The sequence below is a fragment of the Rhinopithecus bieti genome, unplaced genomic scaffold, assembly GCF_001698545.2.
Source record: "Rhinopithecus bieti isolate Rb0 unplaced genomic scaffold, ASM169854v2 scaffold_49936, whole genome shotgun sequence".
Lineage (NCBI taxonomy): Eukaryota > Metazoa > Chordata > Mammalia > Primates > Cercopithecidae > Rhinopithecus > Rhinopithecus bieti.
Genome location: NW_016819733.1, coordinates 280,504 through 303,949, shown reverse-complemented (window position 1 = coordinate 303,949; position 23,446 = coordinate 280,504). Strand labels below are relative to the sequence as shown.

At 36.8% G+C, this 23,446-nt stretch overlaps 1 protein-coding gene across 1 annotated transcript in view; it reads left to right on the top strand.

The window, feature by feature from the left end:
• Positions 1-20,745, top strand: part of TSBP1 (testis expressed basic protein 1) — an 83,357-nt gene extending 62,612 nt beyond the window's left edge. Inside the window, 6 exon segments of the mRNA XM_017859153.1 lie at positions 8,712-8,731; positions 10,584-10,604; positions 11,349-11,363; positions 19,156-20,107; positions 20,109-20,186; positions 20,188-20,745. Of these exon segments, the coding sequence (XP_017714642.1) occupies positions 8,712-8,731; positions 10,584-10,604; positions 11,349-11,363; positions 19,156-20,107; positions 20,109-20,186; positions 20,188-20,242 (1,141 nt within the window). The 3' untranslated portion in view covers positions 20,243-20,745.
• The last annotated feature ends 2,701 nt before the right edge of the window (positions 20,746-23,446 follow it).

The window sequence follows — 23,446 nt, the reverse complement described above, 5'->3', positions numbered from 1 at the left end:
AACTATATGTAAATAATATTTAAATATTATTAATCACAGTTTTAAAAAGTAAACTGGAAAACAGAACTAAAGAAATCTCAGTTCAAAATAATACATGGAAGATATTGAAAATCTCAGTTCAAAATAGTACACAGAAGATATTAAAATATGAAAAAGAAGAGGTGTAAATAGAATAAGGTCAAGTATAATAGGAATTTGATAAGAGAGAATTAAAAGAATAAATGTCAGGTAATATTTTTAAACATAATAATTAATAATATTCCAGAAGAAAAGAGACATAAGTCCTCAGATCAAAATGGTCCACTGAAAGCTGAAATTAGATAACTTTAAAACACACAGACAGATATACACACACACACACACACACACTTACATGTACCAAAACTCAATGTAGTAAACTGACAAACAGACATTAAAAAGCAAATCATAAAGACAACCAGAGAAGCAGATCACCTGCAAAAAATCATGTTAACACTAGACATCTCATTAGTAATAATATGTGCCAGAATACAACAGAACAAGAATGAGATCCAAACAAGAATGAGATCCTATCATTTGCAACAACCTGGATGGAAATGAAGGTCATTATGTTAAGTGAAATAAGCCAGGCACAGAAAGACAAACTTCACATGTCCATACTCATCTGTGAGAACTAAAAATTAAAACATTGAACTCATGGAGATAGAGAGTAGAATGATGGTTACCGGAGCCTGGGGAGGGTAGTCAGGAGACAGGAAAATTGAGAATGGTTAATAGGTACAAAAATAGTTAGATAGAATGGATAAGATCTAATATTTGATAGCACAACAGGGTGACTATAGTCAAAAGAAATTTATTGTACATTTTAAAACAACTAAAAGAATATAATTGCAATGTTTGTAACACAAAGAAATGATAAATGCTTAAGGCGATATTCAATTAACCCTGATGTGATTACTACAAATTATTACACATTGTATGAGTATACCAAAATATTTCATGTACCTATTTGCACCTACTATGTACTCATAAAAATTAAAAATAAAAAATTTTTTAAAATAATACAACAGAACAATATCATCAGAAGACTGAAGGAAAATTACTATAAACCCATATGATAACAATCAGCCAAATTATCATTTATGAGTGAGAATGAAATGAAGTCATTTTCATATATTCAAGAGCATAGAAACTCATTAAACACAGGTCCCCAATGAAAGAATTATCAAAGGGACATACTTCAGGGAGTTTACTTTTGAGTAAAAACTCAAAAAGAAGTTAGAACCAAGAAACATATGTAAGAAAACAAATCAACAAAACATGATGGTAAATCTAAAATGTTGACTATAAAGAAGAAAAAGAGAAGGAAGAGAAGGAGAAGGAAAAGAAGCAGAAAGAGGCTGAGCACAGTGGCTCACGCCTACAAGCCCTGCACTTTGGGAGGCCAAGGCAAGGGGATTGCTTGAGCACAGGAGTTGGAGACCAAGCTGGGCACCATGGCAAAATCCTGTCTCTACAAAAAATACAAACATCAGCTGAGTGTGGTGGTGCATGCCTGTAGTCCCAGCTACTCAGTAGGCGGAGGTGGGAAGATTGCTCGAGCCTGGGAGGTCAAAGCAGCAGTGAGCCGTGATCGTGCCACTGCACTCCATTCTAGGAGCAAGACCCTGTCTGAAAAAAAAAAAAAAAAATGCAGGAAGAAAAGAAGGGGAAGGAGAGCGTGAAGGAGAAATATATTAGTGTGCTTTAAAATGAGTAGACCTAAAGCATTAGGAAAAAAACCCTTAGAGACAAGGCTAGTGATTATGAACTAAGATTATTTGACAAAAGGTCAGATGTACTGATTAACTTTTCATCTTATTAAATATATACATTTGAATATTTAGGGCAAAAATAAAAGACAACTATTAATATAATAGAAATGTGACATATACCTTCTGAACCCATAGGGAAAATAAAAATAAGAAAACACTAATCCACAAGAAAGCAAGAAAAAAGAAAAGAGAAAGCAAATAAAAGCAAATTTTTTTAAAATGAGGGTCAAAAAAGTCTAAATATGTCGCTAACACAATATTATGCAATAGTAGATTAAACTCACAGATTAAAAGCTAGAAACTCTCAGATGTAATTAAAAGAGTTAAACTTTTTTAATTTTTTTATTTTCCTGTAAACAAAAAATAAGAAAAATAGCTAAACTCTATTAAGAAATATACCTAAAATAAAGTGACACACAGAAAAATTTAATGAAGAAATTTTAAAACATACCAGGCAATTGGCTGGGTGCAGTGGCTCACACCTGTAATTCCAGCACTTTGGGAGACCAATGCAGGTAGATCACTTGAGGTCAGAAGTTCAAGACCAGCCTGGCCAACATGGTGAAACCCCTCTCTACTAAAAATACAAAATTAGCCAGGCGTGGTGGTACATGTCTGTCATCCCAGCTACTTGGGAGGCTGAAGCCGGAGAGTCACTTGAACCTAGGAGGCAGAGGTTGCGGTGAGCCGAGATTGCACCATTGCACTCCAGCCTGAGTGACAAGAGTGAAATTCTGTCTCAAAAAAAAAAAGGCAATTAACAACAAAACAAAACTTGATATAATTGTGCAAATATCAGATAAAATATAAGTGAAAGCTGTGAGCTTATAGCATAGCTTTTAAATACATAAAACAAAACTGACAAAATAACAAAGATATCTGTAACTAAATAAAGATATTTCAATAATATTTCTCATAAAATAAATAAATAAAACAGACAAAAATTAGTAAGGCTAGAGAGGCTTTGACATATTTTAGAAAGCTTTATCTAGTAATGTACACTGAACATTCCACCAAGCAAGCATAGATGGAAAAGTTATTAACTTGACCACCAATTCCTTCAACTAGAGCAAGCCTCAACTAATTTCAAAGTACACTTCAACATAACAGAAATCACATTTTCTGAGCGCAAGGCAACAAAAGAGACATAAATAACAAAAAATATTAACATATACGTATTTAGAAACAAAAAAGCTGGCCGGGCGCGGTGGCTCAAGCCTGTAATCCCAGCACTTTGGGAGGCCGAGACGCATCACGAGGTCAGGAGATCGAGACCATCCTGGCTAACCCGGTGAAACCCCGTCTCTACTAAAAATACAAAAAACTAGCCGGGCAAGGTGGCGGGCGCCTGTAGTCCCAGCTACTCCGGAGGCTGAGGCAGGAGAATGGCGTGAACCCGGGAGGCGGAGCTTGCAGTGAGCTGAGATCCGGCCACTGCGCTCCAGCCCGGGTGACAGAGAAAGGACTCCGTCAAAAAAAAAAAAAAAAAAAAAAAGCATACATCCAAGTAATCCACAGGTTACAAACAAAATTGTGAGAGAAATTACCAAATATATAGAAATAAGTGAGTATAAAATCATTACTTAAAGCACTTAGGATATAGCCAAAATATCATTTAGAGAGAAATTATTAGAGTAAATGGTTTTAATAGAAAGTATTCATTAATAAAGATAGATGAACTAAACATGAGCTCAAGATGATTTAAAAAAGGAAAATCTCAAAAGTAGGAAACAATAATAAAATGTCCTACTTTTATTAGGCAAAACTAATGAAATTAAAAGTATTTTAAAATAATCAACAAAACAATTTTGATTTTTTGAAACAAAATTAAAGAAAAGGAAAAGCAATAACAATACAAGGAACAAAATAGAAATGTAGGGAGACAGCAAAATTTCCTCAAAATCATAAGAAAATGCACTAAAAAAATGCAAATACTACAAAATGAACACTTTGTTAGCCTAGCCAAATCATCCATTTTGCCTGAGCATTTGACACTACTCATGGCAGTCAGAAAAACCTTGTATCATGAGATAAACTGAGAATGGCAGCAGGTGGAAAAAAAAGGAAAGAAAACCAGAAGGAAGGCAGAGAGAGAAGGAGGGAGGGAGGGAGGGACAGACAACAAGCCTTATATGTTCTTAAATTGAATAATAGTTCCATTTAGCACTGGAACCTAAAATAAAGGCTTAAGTTCATATGCTTTACATTGCTGGCTTCCTAATGGAAACAATTTTAGTGCTGATTTTTACACTATTGATACATATAAATCTAAGTAACCAAACCCAGGTTTGACTGCTTGCGGCTAAAAAGCCAGACATGAGAGACAAGGGTTGTTGGGATGAAAAGCAGATTGAATTGGAAAGTCAGCAAACGGAGAAGATGGAGAACCAGCATTCTAAAGTACCATCCATCTAATGTCTTTCAGCCTGGCTGGAGGGTTTCTATGGGAGGCGGGATATGGGGAAACTATGCGCAGGAGTTAGAATCAAGAGATGACTGAGGAACACAGAGATCTGGGTGCCAGCAAGAGTCAGAGGAGGTTGGAAATGTCTCTGTCCTTAGTCAGGTCACAATGCTCCCATAAATCTTTAACAAAATGTAATTAGTGTTTACATAATTCCCCCTTAGTCGCACAGTTAGTTTCAAAAATTACATGATTGCTGTTTCTGCATTTTATCTCAGGGCTCTAAAATTGTCCCAGCGTACATGCAGGAATGGGTAAAGGTCCCTTAAACAAAAAAAGAGTTCATGTTAGTTATTTTGCTGTTTCACTGTCATAAAAATGTGTTGTGACCCTTGCCAATATATAATCGTGATGGAGAATTATTTTTCCACCAATGAGAATAATCAGCAAACTAAATAACTTTATAGATTATGCCCCTTAAACTCCTGCTATGTCTCTGATTAAGTGAGCCAGTTCTTCTGAAGACAGGACTTGCTTGCAAGCACTGCAACTTAAAAAAGAAAAAAAATGTTTCTCAGTTCCAATTTGCCTCCAGTTTTTATTGACAATACAGATCTTTAAAAAAACATATGACCTGGCCAGGCGCCGTAGCTCATGCCTGTAATCCCAGCACTTTGGGAGGCCGAGGCAGGCAGATCACCTGAGGTCAGGAATTTGAGACCAGCCTGGCCAACATGGCAAAATCCCATTGCTACTAAAAATACAAAAATTAGCTGGATGGCACACACCTGTAATCCCAGCTACTTGGGAGGCTGAGGTAGGAGAATCGGGCTGCTTTTCTTCATGGTCCAATAACGAGATGCAGATGAACTAGGAAAGAAGACAGTTTTTATTTATGTAACTGGGTACAGAGAGAAGGCCTAGAAATTTTTGCCAGACCAACTCAAAATTACAAAGTTTTCCAGAGCCGATATACCTTCTAAGCTCTATGTCTACGTGTAAGTGTGCATTCGTCTAAAGACATAAGTGATTAACTTCTTCTAATCTATGACTAAGAAGTGAGTCCTGAAGACCTTCCTCTGGAGCTTCAGTAAATTTACTTAATCTAAATGGGTCCAGGTGCTGGGGTGATTACCCTTATCTTGTCTCCTGCTAAATCATGGAGGTTTATGGAGTTCCTTCAGACCCCAATAAACTTGTCTGTGGAGGCCTGGGGATTTTCTTCAGACCCCCCAATAAACTGGTTATAATCCTAAACGGCTCCTGTTAAGAATTCCTTCGTAATCTTGTCATGCTTCAAGGCCCAGGAAAGGCCTAGGCAAATTCTTGGTGGGCTTGTTACATTCCAACCTGGCTCTATCAGCTTTTAATATTTAACTTAACCCCTCAGTCAGTGCTGAAACTGTTGTTACGGAGGCCTGTGTTAGTGAGACCTGCCCTGCCACAGTAAGGCAAGGAATAAGTAAACTTAGTAATGGAAATCTAGGAGAAGAATATAATGAACCGTGAAGAATAGAACAGATATTTTGAGACTACAGACTGAAATAGGAAAAAAAGTAAAAGAAGCAAAACTTAAAATAAGTATTACTAACTCTTGAAGAGTTTTAAATTCTCATAAAACTGAAAAGAAAAGAAAAGGTGCTAAACTCAACTACATTTTTCGCACTCTAAAGATATTCACCATGAAAGATGTAGGACTATAAAAGAGGATCGGAAAATGTAAGCTCTTAGGATTTCTTGTTTGTCATTATAACATCCTTGCTCTGCCCTATTCTAATACCTCTGGGAAATGTGCTAGTAAGAACCTTTGTCTCCATGTCCAAAGAAAATCACATTATTTTTTGTTGGTATTTTAGCAAAGGGTGTGTCTTAGTCCGTTCGGGCTGCTATAACAGAATACAATAAACTGTTAAACAACAAACATTTATTTCTCACTGTCTAGAGGCTGGGAATTCTAAGATCAAAGTGCTAGCTGATTTTGTTCCTGGTGAGGGAGGTTTTCGTGGCCTACAGACAGTTGCCTTGTTGTGTCCTCACATGTCAGAAACAACCTCTCTCGTGTCTCTTCTTATAAGGGCACTACTCCCAATCATGAGGACACTACCTTCATAACCTAATTACCTCCCAAAGGCGCCACTTCAAATGCCATCACATTAGAGATTAGGGCTTCAACATACAGATTTGAGGGGGACATAAACATACAGTCATAGCAAGATACAAGCCTAACATATAAATTCCTTTTCTCTTAATTCTACTGCTCTTCAGTATCCTAAAATATCTGAAGGGTTTCTTCTAACATATGTTATTTCCCAAGCCAGCTTTAAAATTCTGATTAAATTTGAGATTATCAGAAAGAAAAAATATAGAAAAATTATCATTACAAACATTTTAAAACATAATTACAAATAAACTTTCTGTACTGTAAAAAAAAAAATACAGTGAGAGCTGGTATAATGGTAGAAATTTGAAAGGAAGAGAAAAAAAAGACAATGAAGAGATAACGTAAATTAGTAACCTTTAACTATTAACCAGTCTCCTGAAAGAATGTGACCTAGATTAAGAATGTTTAAAAAAATATTTTATTTCATTAGGAAAAAGTGGCCTTCACTCATATAAGCCATCATACGGGCCATTCAAAATGGCCTGGATATTTAAGTTATTAAAGTGGAGTTAACATTGACTTAATAAGAGATAGCATATTCCTAGAAGATTTAATGTTTCCCAAAGGTCTATTTTCTGGTGTTACAAGTGGATTTTCAACAGGAACTCAGTACATAATTTTTTTTTAAGTAATTTATTTTATTTTTAGCAAATCGTCCAATAGCAACCAGTAAGCTCCTACTGTCTTTCTCAGTTTCCTCTGGTCTTTGGTAGCATCTCGATTCCTTTATTTGTACTGACAGGTTTTTGTTTTTGGTTTCTATTTTGGTTTAGTTTGGGTCTTTCTTTCTGTCTTTTGTTCGTTCACTTGTTCTTTCTTCTTCCTTTCTTTCTGTCTTTCTGTCTTTTAAATAAATAAAAGGCCCACAGAAACAAGAAACCACATAGAAAGGACCAAAAACAAGTTGTTCTTCTGGTTAGAGAGTTAAGTTGCAAAAAAGAAGCAAGAAGAAATAATGCTGGCAAAATATGCTGGGAAGACCACGGAAAAAATACACTAAGAAATTTATATCACAATCTGAAGTCACAGGGTCACAAAACAAAACTCCAAAAGATAAAAGGTAGAAATAATAAAAATGAGAAGATGTAGCAAATGGGAATCGAAGAAGGGACAGACTGCAAAATGCAAACAAAGAAAACACTAAAATAGAATTCAAGATAAAAAGGAAAGATTGATCTTCATCTTTTCCTCCATAAAGTTTATTACATCTAAACTTGGACCACTACTGCTGCAGAGATTAAGCCTTTTCTGACTTCCCCTCCTTGAAAGAATTGGGACTTGCCTGTCATAACAATCAGGCAAATCACATGAATTTATTTTGTGTAGGTCTAAATACACCAATTTTTTAAAAGATTACCAAAGTACATTAAAAGTGACCTAACTATATCCTATCTACAAGAAAGTCACTTCAAATTTAACAATAAAAGTTTAAAAAAATGAAAAATATATGCCATGAAACATTAATTTTTTCAAAAAAAAAGGCAGAAATGGCTACATTAATATCAGGTAAAGTGGACCTGAATGCAAAGAAATTTACCAGGGATGAAAGAGGGACATTATATCATGATAAAAATATCAATGTATCAAGAAGACATAGAAATCCTACATATGTACATACCAAACAACAGTGCTTCAAAACACACTGGAAAAAAAAAAAATACCTACTAGAACTGAAGAGAAACAGAAAACCCCACAACTACAGTTGGAAAGTTTAATGCCTCATTCTCAGCAATTGCTAGAACTACTAGATGGAACATGAAATAGGTGAGAGAATTAGCTAGGCAATATTTGAGGGGGGACTATTTCAATCAGAGAAGACAACAAGTAAACCACCCTAGGGTAGGAACATTTTCCAGACTATTTGAGGAAAAGCAAGCAAGCAAGTACCATATAGCTGGAACAGAATGAAAAGTGACATAAAAGAAGCTATAAGAGAGATTTAGAGGGACAGATCTTCCAGGTCTACCTTTGAAAGTCAGTGTTGTGATTTTGACTTCTGTTAAATCAAGATGGGGAGCCATTGGTGGATCTTAAGCCGGAGTCTTGCTGACACTTTAAAAGGGTCCCGCTAACTGCTCTACTAGAAATTGACTGGGAGGCAAGGGTGAAAGCAGAGAGCTCAATTAGAGAGACAACAGTAAGTTGGACCACAGTGAGAGTCATAAAGGTGGTAAAAAGTGTCAGGTTCTTATAACACACTAAGGGATCTGCTGTCTCATCATATTTCATTGTATTCTGCTAGAAGTCGTTATGGTACTCTAGAAAAAAGAACTAGGGAATTGGGAGTGGGAAAGAACTGTATTTCTGTTCAAAAATGCTACCATTAACCTATTTTCTTGTTTTGATTTTCAAGAATACCTCAAGTTCACACTAGTAAGTTTCTAATGTATTTTTAATGCATTAGTTTCTTGTAGGGCTAGGGTGAGCAAATCTTTTCTATAAATATTTTTAATGTTTTGTGTTTGTTTTGTTTGTTGAGTTTTTGTGGTTTTTTGGTTTGTTTGTTGTTTTTGGTTTTGTTTTGTTTTGAGACAGGGTCTTGCTCTGTCACCTACCCTGGAGTGCAGTGGTGTGATCATAGCTCACTACAACCTCCTCTCCTGGATTCAAGCAATTCTCCTGCCTCAGCCTCCTGAGTAGCTGGGACTACAGATGTGTGCCACCATGCTTGGCTAACTTTTTTTTTTTTTTTGTAGAAACTGAGTCTTGCTGTGTTGCCTAGGCTGGTCTCAAAGTCCTGGCCTCAAACAATCCTCCTGCCTTAGCCTCCTAAAGTGCTGGGATTACAGGCATAAGCCACCATGCCCAGCCAAATATTTTAAATTTTATAAGCCATAAAGTCTCTGTCACAACTACTCAACTCTGCTGTTGTAGCACAAAAACAGTCATAGACAATATATAAAAGAATGAGCATGGATATGTCCCAATAAAATACTCTTTTAGACATTGAAATTTGAATGTCATACATGTGCCACAGAATATTATTATTACTATTGTTATTATTATTTCAACTATTTAAATATGTAAAATCCATTCTTACCTCACAGGACATGCAAAAATAGCCAACATACTAGATTTATTCCATGGGCTGTATTTCACCAACTCCCACTCTATGGTTTAAATACCCTAACTCCACATATTTATCTCTGGTAAACAATCCTGGTATTATGCTTCTTACAATTTCATGCTTTCTTATAATTTTGTGCTTTTTTTTTTTAAAGACAGAGCTTCACTCACCCAGGCTAGAGTGCCCTGGTGTGATCATGGCCCACTGCAGCCTTGACTTCCAAAGCAATCCTCCCACCTCAGCTTTCTGAGCAGCTGGGACTACAGGCACATGCCACCACACCCAGCTAATTATTTTCTATTTTTTTGCAGAGATGGGGGTCTCACTATGTTGCCCAGGCTGGTCTTGAACTCCTAGGCTCAAGCCGTCTGCTTGCCTCACAGCCTTCCAAAGTGCTGGGATTGCAGGCATGAGCCACTGTGCCAGCCTATTTTGTGCTTTATCAAGTAACATCAACAAAAAAGATATACCTATATTTCAGTACTTGGTAACAACTTTACCTTAAATATTTCACACCAGGCCAGGCATGGTGGCTTACACCTATAATCCCAGTACTTCGGGAAGCCAAGGAGGTGGATCACTTGAGTGCGGGGTTCCAGACCAGCCTGGGCAACATGGTGAAACTCTGTCTCTACAAAAAAAATATTAAAAAATTAGCTGGGTGTGGTAGCATGCACCTCTAGTCCCAGCTACTCAGGAGGCTGAAACTGGAGGATCGCTTGAGCCCCGGAAGTGGAAGCTGCAGTGAGCCATGTTCGTGCCACTGCACTGCAGCCTGGAAGACTGAGACCCTGTCTCAAAAAAATATATTAAAAAAAAAAAACTCGTATCAAACAATGTCAAAAAATAATGTTAGCATACAACTTCTAAGCAAGACCATTATATGTCCTATATTTTATAAATTGTAATCTTGACATTCTAGACAAAATTGCTAATGGTCAATGATAAGTAAAGGTGATTTAAAGTAGCTTATCACAAGGTCTTTGTCAACTACACTGGGCAAAGAGAAGGGGGAGGGGAAATGAAGTTTCTTCACATTTAAATAAATGAAATTTAGTTGTTAATGACGCAGATGATCCCACTCAATGCAGAAGCTTAGGGACTGGGAAGACAGGAAAGCCCAGTACCTACTGATGTGTTTGCCTTTGTCTCTTTCAGTGGACAGTTCTGGGAAAATCAGTAAGTTTGGATCATTTCCTTGCCTTACCTATTTCTGTGCCTAGGACCTTTACATTCTTTTTCCCAAATGTTCTTGTATTACAAATTCTTCTACCTTACAGCAGTCAAAATTTCTTCAATGAGTGATTTCCTCATATTTCAGTTTAATTCTTCTTATCTATTTTCCTTTTGTAACAAAGTATAATGGCCCTGTGTTTGATTCTAGTTATTTACTACCAAAGATTTTGGTAGCATATATTCCCAGCTAATCTATCACAACAGAGCCTAGTTCCTCTGTGCTATAATCTGGCAACAAATAATTTTTAATAAAAAATAAAATCCTCTAAGATTGACAAAAAGAGTATGTGTTCAGGATGAGAGGTGATTTTGGTAATTGACCAACAATACACATTTTTCAAACTGACCAAAACAGTGAGCAAAAAACTGTTTTGCAGAAGACATGTGAAAGACTTATGAAAGAACAAAGAAAGGAAGGAAATGCAATAGTTTAAATTTCAGTAGAATTGATATTACCTACCCAAGATTTCAAATCCCTATATTAACTAAATGTCATCCTAAAGACAATCCTCTATGTGGAGTGGGATGTGGAGCATTGGCCAGCAACACTCCTGAGGATGAAACAGAGAGTTTTATGCTCCCTTCAAGTCCTGTTTCTAAATTCACCTAGGAAGGATACTATTGGAAGGTGGGTTCTTCTTGAGTTAGAAAATCCCCACTGATCTTTCTTCTGTGTTTTGTTTTTAGCACTGACTCCTGTGGGTAAGTTCCATATCTCTTCTCAACTCTGATATTTTACATTGCTTATTATAATTCTTTTGTGACCTGTCTGTTTCTACTCCCAAAATAGAGATCTGTGCTTCTAAGGCTAATTTGAATGTTCCTATCTTCCAGAAACTTCCAAGGTTTTTCTCCCCCCCTTTCTGTTTGAGACAGGATCTCTCTATGTTGCCCAGGTTGATCTTGAACTCCTGGGCTCAAGTGATCCTCCTGCCTCGGCCTCCCAAAGTGCTGGGATTACAGGTGTGAGCAACTGTGCCAGGCCCCAAGTTTTAAAGAACTACTTTTCAGAGATTGCTGTAGAAGAGATGAAGTTCATATGAAAGGGTGCCACAATCTCTGGCCATCTTCTAGGCTCTGAAAAAGAATCTCCTCCCTAATTCTCAGCAAAACATAATGAAAGGAAGATTGGTTTCTGAATTCCATTAGTTCTTTGCTGGGAATTTAGAACTCTTTTTTAGTTATAGGTGAAGTCCCTCTGAATCATATTAATGGGGGAAAAAAAACTAGTTAAAAACAAAATCCCATCTACTTTCTGTTGCCTTTTAAATAACTTTACCTTTGAAAGACAGTAGGTATTGAGTATTGACAATGTATTGTACACTGTGCTAGGCACTTACAAAAGTAGCATCTCTTATTCTTACCATATCCTTGCCTGGTAGCTATTATTATTCCCCATTTTACAGATTAGGAAACTAACTCAGATATTTACCCAAGGTTAAAGACTTGGTAAACATTGGTGTCAGGATTTAAACTCAGGATGTCCTATCTCCAAAATACACACCCTTCCCATACTAACACATTGCCTCCTACACTGAATCATAAATGCATTTTTTGTGATTAGTCATGAAACTTGACGGAATGTTTGTAAATACAAATATACATCTACAGAAAAGTTGGATAATTAAATGTACACAAAAGGATCCTTTTAAAAATAGAAGACCACATTTAAATCAATGTTTGACTTTTTTAACTGTTTTCTGGATTCAGATTTCTCTCTATTGGGATTACTTAATATATATGGCTCAGCTCTTCAAGCAAGGAAACCATACAAAACAAAGCAGAATAATAACTTTTAATTCTGTAAATATATGATCAAAAGAAGCAAATAAGACTTAAACCTAGTGAGACACGTTTCAAGCATTTCAAACATTCCAAACACTGACACGAACACAAAATATGTCCTTATATTTAATCATGTTTAAGCCTCATTCTTCTTTCTCAGTTCACACTAGAAAGAGAGTGGGTTTGGAGGGAGAGGAAGGCAGAGCGATGAAGTTGAAAGGGGCAATTAATTTCTTTCTTTCTTTTTTTTTTTTTTTTTTTTTAAAATTTTCATTTTGTCACCCAGGCTGGAGTGCAATGGCGTGATCTTGGCTCACTGCAACCTCCGCCTCATGGGTTCAAGTGATTCCACTGCCTCAGTCTCCCAAGCAGTTGGGGTTAAAGGCGTGTGCCACTATGCCTGGCTAATTTTGTATTTTTAATCAGGGTTTCACATATGTTGGTCAGGCTGGTCCTCGAATCGCTGACCTCAGGTGATCCGCCCGCCCTCCGGCCCTCCCCAAAAGTGGCTGGGATTGTACAGGGCGGCAAGGCCAGCCCCCCATTGCCGCAGCCCCCAGGGAAATTTAATTTCTTTTGACTCATGGTACAAGAAACAGTAGGCTTCAGACAATCATAATGTGTCAACATCCCTTACAAAAATGCCTCCTCACCCCATAGAAAAAGTGAATTAGGAGCTGTGAATCTTGTGAGTTTCTCCTTACCAAAAAAAGAGAGAGGAAAAACAAAAAAAGGAAAAAGGTGGGCTCTGACAATTGATGTTATATGTCAACTTGACTCAGAAGAACCCTGACTAATACAAGGGCTCTGAGAAGGGATCACAGGCCAAGTCTCTTCCCAGAGGTAATAAATTTTAATGAATATTAATTTTTTCAGTTGCCAGAGAAAATCCATTTAATCTTTTAAAAAAAAAATTTGTAAAAGATATATTCTTATTGACATAATCTTTCAAACACATTCTTCCCAATTGATTTTTTTTTTCTATTTCTTTTAAAAAATAGAGATGGGGTCTCACTATGTTGCCCAGGCTGGCCTCGAACTCCTGGCCTCAAGTGATCCTCCCATTTCAGCCTCTCAAAGTGCTGGGATTACAAGTGTGAGCCACTGCATCTGGCCCTAATTCATATTTTTAGAAAAAAGAGGTTAAGGTTTAATTCAGTGTTCAAAGAAAGTTTTAAGACAGATTAAACCAACAAACATCATCATCCCAGCAAACTGAGTCTCTTATTTCTCACCTCCTCATTCAACTAATAAGTATATGATATTTTAAAATGTAATTCATAGCCTGAGAACTATAATGATTCATCCCTCTGATACTGAAGAGATATTTTACGGTCTAGATCCAATTGTGCTCTCCCTGCCAACCACTGGATTAAGAACCTAAGATTAGTTTCCTAATAAAGCCCACACTCTATTTTCTACATTAAGTATCATTTAGATAAAATTGTTAATGTGATAGCTATTTCATGATATCTTTTAGCTTTAACAAAATTAATCCAATTTAAAATTGTAATAATTACTTTTAATCACCTTGAATGTATTATGATGATCCCCAAAGTCTTGATTAAATCTTTTGATTGTATTAAAATTTTGTAGTGTGGGCTACTGCCTGCAATAAATGTACTTGCAGCCAGGGCTTGCAAGTCTTTATATTATGAAGATTTACTCTGTAAATGTAGGATGATTATGAGGTCCAAGAGAAGGAAAACATGTATGAACTATGTTGAAATCTGGGAGAAGGAAGAAAAGAACTTAGAATGTGGTGGAATAATGATTTGTGGCTTACTTGTGAAATGCAAACTTGAAATAAAAGTGAACCTCACTTTATGGGATAGCTGGATTCCTCAAAATAAATCCTGTAAATCTAATCTATGTTAATTAAATACAAGATTTAAAAGATGACAGCAAATATATTAAAATAAGGGTATGAAGATTCTATTTGAAGTAACTAGAGATATTTTCAGTGTGGTGGGAGAAAGAACAATTTTTTTTTTAATTCTGTGAAATTAGGAAAGGTGCAGCTAGAATAAACACTGGGTGCTTCAGGAAATCCTATAATACTTAATTTTGGTTTACAAAAGCTATATAATTTAGAAGGTAAATTTAGGTTAAAATGAGTCATGAAGTATTACACACAATAGCAAATAACTACCCCAAGAGAGAGTAAAACTAAAATATTCAAAACTTAAGAAAATCAGCTTATGTGAGGATTACATTCCATGAAATTCGTAAGGTTAGAAGCTTCAATGGAAAAGCATGATCTTACCATTCCACACCACCATACCCCTAAACAAAACAAAACAGTGTCCACTGGTAGCACTGTCGAAGATCAAAATATTCTGAACTATTTTCTCAATTTAGCAATGCTTGAAATATATTACCACTGATTTTCATTAGGAAATTGAAAACTGATTGTCTAGAATAAAATGTCAGAGTACCATATTTTAATGAAGGACTGTAAAGGGGAAATATACAAAAGGTTCAGAAAACATTACAGCAATTTTCCTAATGTTATTTTAGTTAGATGTCAACAGCTGAAAATAATAAAAGAAAACACGGAACTACAACAACCCTTTTGATTTATAATTAGTTTCTTACCTAATACAGGTGTGCCTCATTTTATAATCGATAAAATTCTGAAGTTATGTGTATGCCAATTTTTTAAACGTCAAACCCTAAATGTAAAAAACGAAAAGTCCCATAATTCAGTTTTAAGCAAGAAAATTTTCCTGTAATTGGCCAGGGGTGGTGGCTCACGCCTGTAATCCCAGCACTTTGGGAGGCCAAGGCAGGTGGATCACCTGAGGTCAGGAGTTCAAGACCAGCCTGACCAACATGGAGAAACCCCATCTCTACTAAAATACAAAATTAGCCGGGTGTGGTGGCGCATGCCTGTAATCCCAGCTACTGGGGNTTGTGCTCTCCCTGCCAACCACTGGATTAAGAACCTAAGATTAGTTTCCTAATAAAGCCCACACTCTATTTTCTACATTAAGTATCATTTAGATAAAATTGTTAATGTGATAGCTATTTCATGATATCTTTTAGCTTTAACAAAAATTAATCCAATTTAAAAATTGTAATAATTACTTTTTAATCACCTTGAATGTATTATGATGATCCCCAAAGTCTTGATTAAATCTTTTGATTGTATTAAAATTTTGTAGTGTGGGCTACTGCCTGCAATAAATGTACTTGCAGCCAGGGCTTGCAAGTCTTTATATTATGAAGATTTACTCTGTAAATGTAGGATGATTATGAGGTCCAAGAGAAGGAAAACATGTATGAACTATGTTGAAATCTGGGAGAAGGAAGAAAAGAACTTAGAATGTGGTGGAATAATGATTTGTGGCTTACTTGTGAAATGCAAACTTGAAATAAAAGTGAACCTCACTTTATGGGATAGCTGGATTCCTCAAAAATAAATCCTGTAAATCTAATCTATGTTAATTAAATACAAGATTTAAAAGATGACAGCAAATATATTAAAATAAGGGTATGAAGATTCTATTTGAAGTAACTAGAGATATTTTTCAGTGTGGTGGGAGAAAGAACAATTTTTTTTTTAATTCTGTGAAATTAGGAAAGGTGCAGCTAGAATAAACACTGGGTGCTTCAGGAAATCCTATAATACTTAATTTTGGTTTACAAAAGCTATATAATTTAGAAGGTAAATTTAGGTTAAAATGAGTCATGAAGTATTACACACAATAGCAAATAACTACCCCCAAGAGAGAGTAAAACTAAAAATATTCAAAACTTAAGAAAAATCAGCTTATGTGAGGATTACATTCCATGAAATTCGTAAGGTTAGAAGCTTCAATGGAAAAGCATGATCTTACCATTCCACACCACCATACCCCTAAACAAAACAAAACAGTGTCCACTGGTAGCACTGTCGAAGATCAAAATATTCTGAACTATTTTTCTCAATTTAGCAATGCTTGAAATATATTACCACTGATTTTCATTAGGAAATTGAAAACTGATTGTCTAGAATAAAATGTCAGAGTACCATATTTTAATGAAGGACTGTAAAGGGGGAAATATACAAAAAGGTTCAGAAAACATTACAGCAATTTTCCTAATGTTATTTTTAGTTAGATGTCAACAGCTGAAAATAATAAAAGAAAACACGGAACTACAACAACCCTTTTGATTTATAATTAGTTTCTTACCTAATACAGGTGTGCCTCATTTTTATAATCGATAAAATTCTGAAGTTATGTGTATGCCAATTTTTTAAACGTCAAACCCTAAATGTAAAAAACGAAAAAGTCCCATAATTCAGTTTTAAGCAAGAAAATTTTCCTGTAATTGGCCAGGGGTGGTGGCTCACGCCTGTAATCCCAGCACTTTGGGAGGCCAAGGCAGGTGGATCACCTGAGGTCAGGAGTTCAAGACCAGCCTGACCAACATGGAGAAACCCCATCTCTACTAAAAATACAAAATTAGCCGGGTGTGGTGGCGCATGCCTGTAATCCCAGCTACTGGGGAGGCTGAGGCAGGAGAATCGCTTGAACTCGGGAGGCGGAGGTTGTGGTGAGCCAAGATCGTGCCATTGCGCTCCAGTGTGGGCAATAAGAGTGAAACTCCGTCTCAAAACAAAAAAGGAAATTTTCTTGTAATACAATCAACCACTCCTGTAAATTATTTGTTGGAAACTAAGAATGCCTTGTCTTGACTGAATTAGAGAGTTTTTTCCTGTACTGTCTCATTGGGAAGTAGTAATGGCCAATATTTACTGACTGCTTATTATGTCCCATGCACTGTACCAAGTGCTTTTATTTAGATAACATTATTTAATCTCATAACACCTCTTTGAGGTAGCTACTACTATTGCCCCCATTTTACAGACAGAAACTAAAGTTTGCCAAAGGTCACCCAGCTAGGCAGGTGTGGGAGGCAGGATTTGAACCAGTCTGTCTCCAAAGGCTATGTTCCTTTAACATTTGTCTATAATATTTAAAAACTTACAAAGTGAGCAGATCAAACTAAATATAAAAATAGTGAGTCTTTGATTTACCTTAATAAACCCATTAAACCCAGATAGCAGGAATAGTAAACCTAGGTCTTCTTCTTTTCTTTTTTTTTTTTTTTTGAGACTGAGTCTCACTCTGTCACCCAGACTGAAGTGCAGTGGTGCGATCCCAGCTCACTGCAATCTGCGCCTTCCGGGTTCAAGTGATTCTCCTGCCTCAGCCTCCTGAGTAGCTGGGGTTACAGGTGTGCCTCTCACCATGCCTGGCTAATTTTTGTATTTTTAGTAGAGATGGGGTTTCACCATGTTGGCCTGGCCGGTCTCCAACTCCTGACCTCAAGTGATCCGCCCACTTCGGCCTTCCAAGGTACTGGGATTACAGGTGTGGGCCACCACTCCCAGCCCAAATCTTCTGATTCAGCTTTTATAATAAGTATTATTTCTACCATACTAAATATTAAATATTAGATTTCCTCAAAGCAAGACATGCCTCTGCTCCATGGCAAGAACTCACACAACTCCTTGGTGGCTCAGATATTTCTTTTACCTAATTTAAGGAACCATATTACTGAAAAAAAAAAAAAAAGCAAATAAAAAATACCTAGCAGAAGCTAATAAATTCAAGTTTGTTAAATCACACAGGAATTGAGACATAACAGAGCTAATTTACCCGAACACGATCAAAGGACCTGAAATTTTTGCAGAGTATTGCAAGAAGCAGTCTATGGTAATGATCAAAACTGAACTCTGGAGTCTGACCACTCAAGTTCAAATCCCAGCCCCAACACCTACTGATTACATAACCTTATTCATATTCCTTTAAGTATTCTGTGCCTCAGTTTCTTCATCTGTAAAATGAGGTTAATAATACCCTACCTGGTTGTTGTGAGTATCAAATGATTTAATACATAAAGTGCTTAGAACAGTGAGTACTTGGTGTGTAATAAGCACTTAGTAACTATCAGCTAGTACTGCATAATAAGATATGCTTTTATTCAATATAGAAAGCATATTTGAGTTTCCTTTTTCTATCTTGAGAAATATAATTATTGCTTCCTCCCACAATTTTTCCTTAAAATAAATTCTATTTCTTTTCAGAATACATCCTCTGTTAGCCACTAAGCATTATTCATTAGCCATAATCCACTGAACAAATGTCAGTTCATTTACAATACATTTCCTTTTCTCTTATTAGTCTTCCAAATTATTGAAAATAGTATAGAATTTGGCTGGGCGCAGTGGCTCACGCCTGTAATCCCAGCACTTTGGGAGGCTGAGGTGGGCAGATCACGAGGTCAGGAGATCGAGACCATCCTGGCAAATATGGTGAAACCCCGTCTCTACTAAAAATAGAAAAAAAAAAAAATTAGCCAGGCGTGGTGGCGGGCACCTGTAGTCCCAGCTACTCGGGAGGCTGAGGCAGGAGAATGGTGTGAACCCGGGAGGAGGAGCTTGCAGTGAGCGGAGATGCGCCACTGCACTCCCGCCTGGGCAACGGAGCAAGACTCCGTCTCAAAAAAAAAAAAAAAGAAAAGAAAAGAATCCAGAATTGTATCGATAGTTTTATTATTTTATGTATAGAGAGCCATCATTTTGATAACTTGAGATTCAGAAAAATTTCAGTTTGTTAGTTTTAAGACAAAAAAGGAACCAGTATCAAGGGGGAAAAAATAGAAATAAAGAGAAAATACTTGCTATCTAAATCATGCCCTTTTGTTGTATGCTCAGTTATATTAACAGGTTACATGGATGAAGAACTTGCAAAAAAATCTTGTTCCAAAATCCAGATTCTAAAAACTGGAGGCACTGCAAGGTCTCAGAATAGCCAAGAAGAAAACAAGGAAGCACTAAAGAATGACATCATATTTACAAATTCTGTTGAATCCTTGAAATCAATACACATAAAGGAGCCAGAAAGAGAAGGAAAAGGCACTGATTTAGAGAAAGACAAGATACGAATGGAGGTCAAGATAGACAGTGACGCTGGAATACCAAAAAGACAGGAAACCCAACTAAAAATCAGTGAGATGAGGGTACCAAAAGGACAGGGAGCCCAAATAAAGAAGAGTGTGTCAGGTGTACCAAGAGGACAGGAGTCCCAAGTAAAGAAGAGTGAGTCAGGTGTACCAAAAGGACAAGTAACTAAGAGTGGGTTGGTTGTACTGAAAGGACAGGAAGCCCAGGTAGAGAAGAGTGAGTTGGTTGTACTGAAAGGACAGAAAGCCCAGGTAGAGAAGAATGAGATGGGTGTGCCAAGAAGACAGGAATCCCAAGTAAAGAAGAGTGAGTCGGGTGTCCCAAAAGGACAAGAAGCCCAGGTAAAGAAGAGTGAGTCAGTTGTACTGAAAGGACAGGAAGCCCAGGTAGAGAAGAGTGAGTTGAAGGTACCAAAAGGACAAGAAGGCCAAATAGAGAACAGTGACGCAGATGTGCCAAAGGAACAGGAGGTCCAAGAAAGGAAGAGTGAGGCAGGTGTACTGAAAGGACCAGAATCCCAAGTAAAGAACACTGAAGTGAGCGTACCAGAAACACCGGAATCCCAACTAAAGAAGAGTGAGTCAGGTATACTAAAAGGACAGGAAGCCCAAGAAAAGAAGGAGAGTTTTGAGGATAAAGGAAATAATGATAAAGAAAAGGAGAGAGATGCAGAGAAAGATCCAGGTAAAAAAGAAAAGGTGATAAAACACAAAAGGTGACAAAGGAAAGGGCAAAGTTAAAGGAAAGCGAGAATCAGAAATCAGTGGTGAAAATCAAAAGGCTCAAAAGGGCGAAGGCAAGTAAAGGAAAGAAGTACAACAAAAAAGCGGAAGAGTAAGGATATGTTTTTTAAAGGTCCATAAGACAAGTGATTATTATGATTCCCATCCTCCAGATACAAACCATATCCCAGCCATTGCCTAAACAGATTATAATTATAAAATCCCTTTCATCTTCATATCACAGATTCTGCTCTTCAGAAGTGTCACCCTTTTTAATCTCTCAGTCACAAACCTCAGTTTCCAAATATTTGTTTTATAAGTTAATATGTATATGCTTCCGTCAAGAAAGACTGGATACTTTCTGAAGTAAAACATTTTAATTAAAGAAATATATAGTAATATCCTTTGACACGTATGTCCATGATAGCCTCTCCAACCAATCAACTAGTAACTCCTCATGGCAAGCCTAATGTTTGCAAGGCGCTGGTCTAGCAATAAGGGGTGTACAGAAAAACACAAGTCAGAGCTCCTGCAATCAAGTAGCTTACAATATATATAGTGATATATGTATACATGGCAATTTTTTAAGTAAAATCTAAGTTACAAAAAATAGTTTAAATGGACAGCATAATCCATCGTGGGATGAGAAAGTAGAGGTGATCACTTCATGGGGAAGAGAGTGGTGGTATATGATATGTCACAGCAGATGGATAAGATGTTGATATGCTGAGTGAATTACAACAAGTAAAAGAAAGGCAAAGGGTTGAAGGCTGTCATGCCATGCTCCAGGTGCAGTAGGCAATTTTGCTGTTACAGCAGTTTGAAAAGGAGAATATAAAGGGATTTGAAAAACAAGCCAGGAATTTATATTTTCCTCTTCAGGCAGCTGGAAGCATTCCACAATGTTTGAGACACAGAGTGAAATGAGTAAGATTGTATCATTTTAAAAAGAGTTACTCTTGTGATTGTGAAAATAAGATTAAAAAAAGAAACATCATAGGTAGTAAATCTAATTAAAAGTACTTGGAGTAAGTAATGCAAAGAGAATAAATAGAAGAAAATTCAAAGAATCACTACTTCATGATGACTGCATAGGAGTAAGGAAAAGTAGAAAAAAAAACAATAGTTTCAAAACTTTTGAAACTAGGTAACAAACAAACTAGGAAATAGTTTGGGGGACAGGGAGGGAATAACAAATTGTTGTTTTAAGGGGAAAAGCAATAACATTTGTCATTCAGGAGATACCTGGAATTAGATGAGTACAAGCAACAAGAGTGAGTTCTTCAAAGCAGAAAGTACAGGACTAACAAAAGCAGAAGTCCAAGGACTGAGTTTGTTATGTGTAACATATTGAAGAAATTTAACTAAGGGATAGAAAGATATAAGGAAAACCTGTATAGTGGAATGTTCCAATAATTAAGGAAGATTAGAGCTTTGAGAAAAAATGAATGATTAAAGGATAACTGAAACTTCAAGGAAAATAAGGACTGAAAGAACACTGTAGTTGGTATTTGGAGATGACTAATGAACTTCTCAAGAGCACTTTCCAAAGAAGGTAGCTAGGAGAAGGAAGGTAAGCAAGAAGAATATAGAGATACAAGTAAGTAGCTGTGGGATGTGCCTTTCAAACATCCGAAAGAGTTCATTTATTTTAGTCTATTTTAAATAATCATTTTAGAAATTTTACTTTTATACTGTTCAATTCTGTGCTGGTTAGCCCACACCCTGAATATTACATTCAGCTCAATCATGGGATGTGGATAAACTAAATGCCTTCAGGAGAGAAAGACTCAAGTGAGCAGGAAGTTGCAGAATTCCCCTGGGAAGTCAAATATGAGGAAACAATGAGAATTAACGTTCAAATAGGTGAAAGTTCACGAGGGATTAGAATATTTTGTATAGCCCCAAAGAAATGAGATCAGTGAATGGAAGGTACAAAGTAACAAATTTTATCTTTGTAATAAGGAGAAGCAGAGGCCCAAAGAGTTTAAGCAAGAGTTTAAGGCTCATTCAGTGAGAATGCCACAGAGGAGACTCAGGAAATAGCTGAGTAATTGGAATAAATTATCTTTATGTTCCCTTCCAAATAGACTTCCTGAGAGTCTATAATTTTAGTTATTGAATTCTTTGGACTAACTAGATGTCTTTCAAGGAATCTTTTCATACTGATGTGCTATTCTTTAGAGATGTTTGATGAAAAAAGGAGAGAAACCAGACATTAGTCTCTGTCCAAAGTGTAAAATGTTCCATAAATATTTCAGGCTACCCAACCACAACCTTAAAAGAGTATCTCCACAATTTCTAGCACAATCTAATCCACTGTATGGCTGTCTACTGTGTTCTCACAGCCCTGCCACAGGTATGGAAGCCTATGTTAATTTTAAAAGTCACAGAATCCTCAGGTCTTTGATGAGCTGCATAGGTTTAGCAAAACTGAGTTGCCAGAGAGAGGGAGTGAGAGAGAAGAGGATGGAAGACAGATATTGAACATGGATTTTAACATTGTAAATTGCTTTTGTCATCTGCGGAAAATACACATTTAGAGATTTTACCAACCTTAGCTGGCATATCTTTTACACACATTGTGCTGTTATCAGGGAAAATTTTTGACCAGAAAGATTTTCACAGTTAAAAGTATTAGATGTTCATCATACTCGTGTCATTTTTTTCAGCCTCTGTGGTCCACCTGACAGCTAACTAGTAGGTTGTTTTGTTTGTTTGTTTGTTTGTTTTTCCTCACTCTTTACCCAGGCTGGAGTGCAGTGCCATGATCTTGGCTCACTGCAACCTCCTCCTCCTGGGTTCAAGCGATTCTCGTGTCTCAGCCTCCTGAGTACCTGGGATTACAGGGGTGCATCACCAAGCCCAGCTAATTTGTGTATTTTTAGTAGACACAGGGTTTCACCATGCTGGCCAGGCTGGTCTCAAACTCCTGACCTCAGGTGATCCACCGCCTCAGCCTCCCAAAGCGCTGGGATTACAGGCGTGAGCCACTGTGCCCGGCCACTACTAGGTTTTAGAAGGGTATGACTAATGCAACTTCTCTCAGATTTCTGGTAAGAAGCAAGGACCCTGTCAATGCAATTACTAAAAAACAATAGATAGGCTTCAGCAACCCAGCTCAGCTGACTCCATTATCTGTGTGTATGTCCCACTGAAGCAAGAATTCAGAAGAGACAGATCTATAGAAACTTTCCTGTATCTTCCCATAACTTCTAACTTGGGGTCAAAACATTTGCGCTCCCACTAGGTCTTTGAAGGCAAGTAAATCATACAATAGAATACTCTAACTATAAAAATGTTGTGGCCGGGCGCGGTGG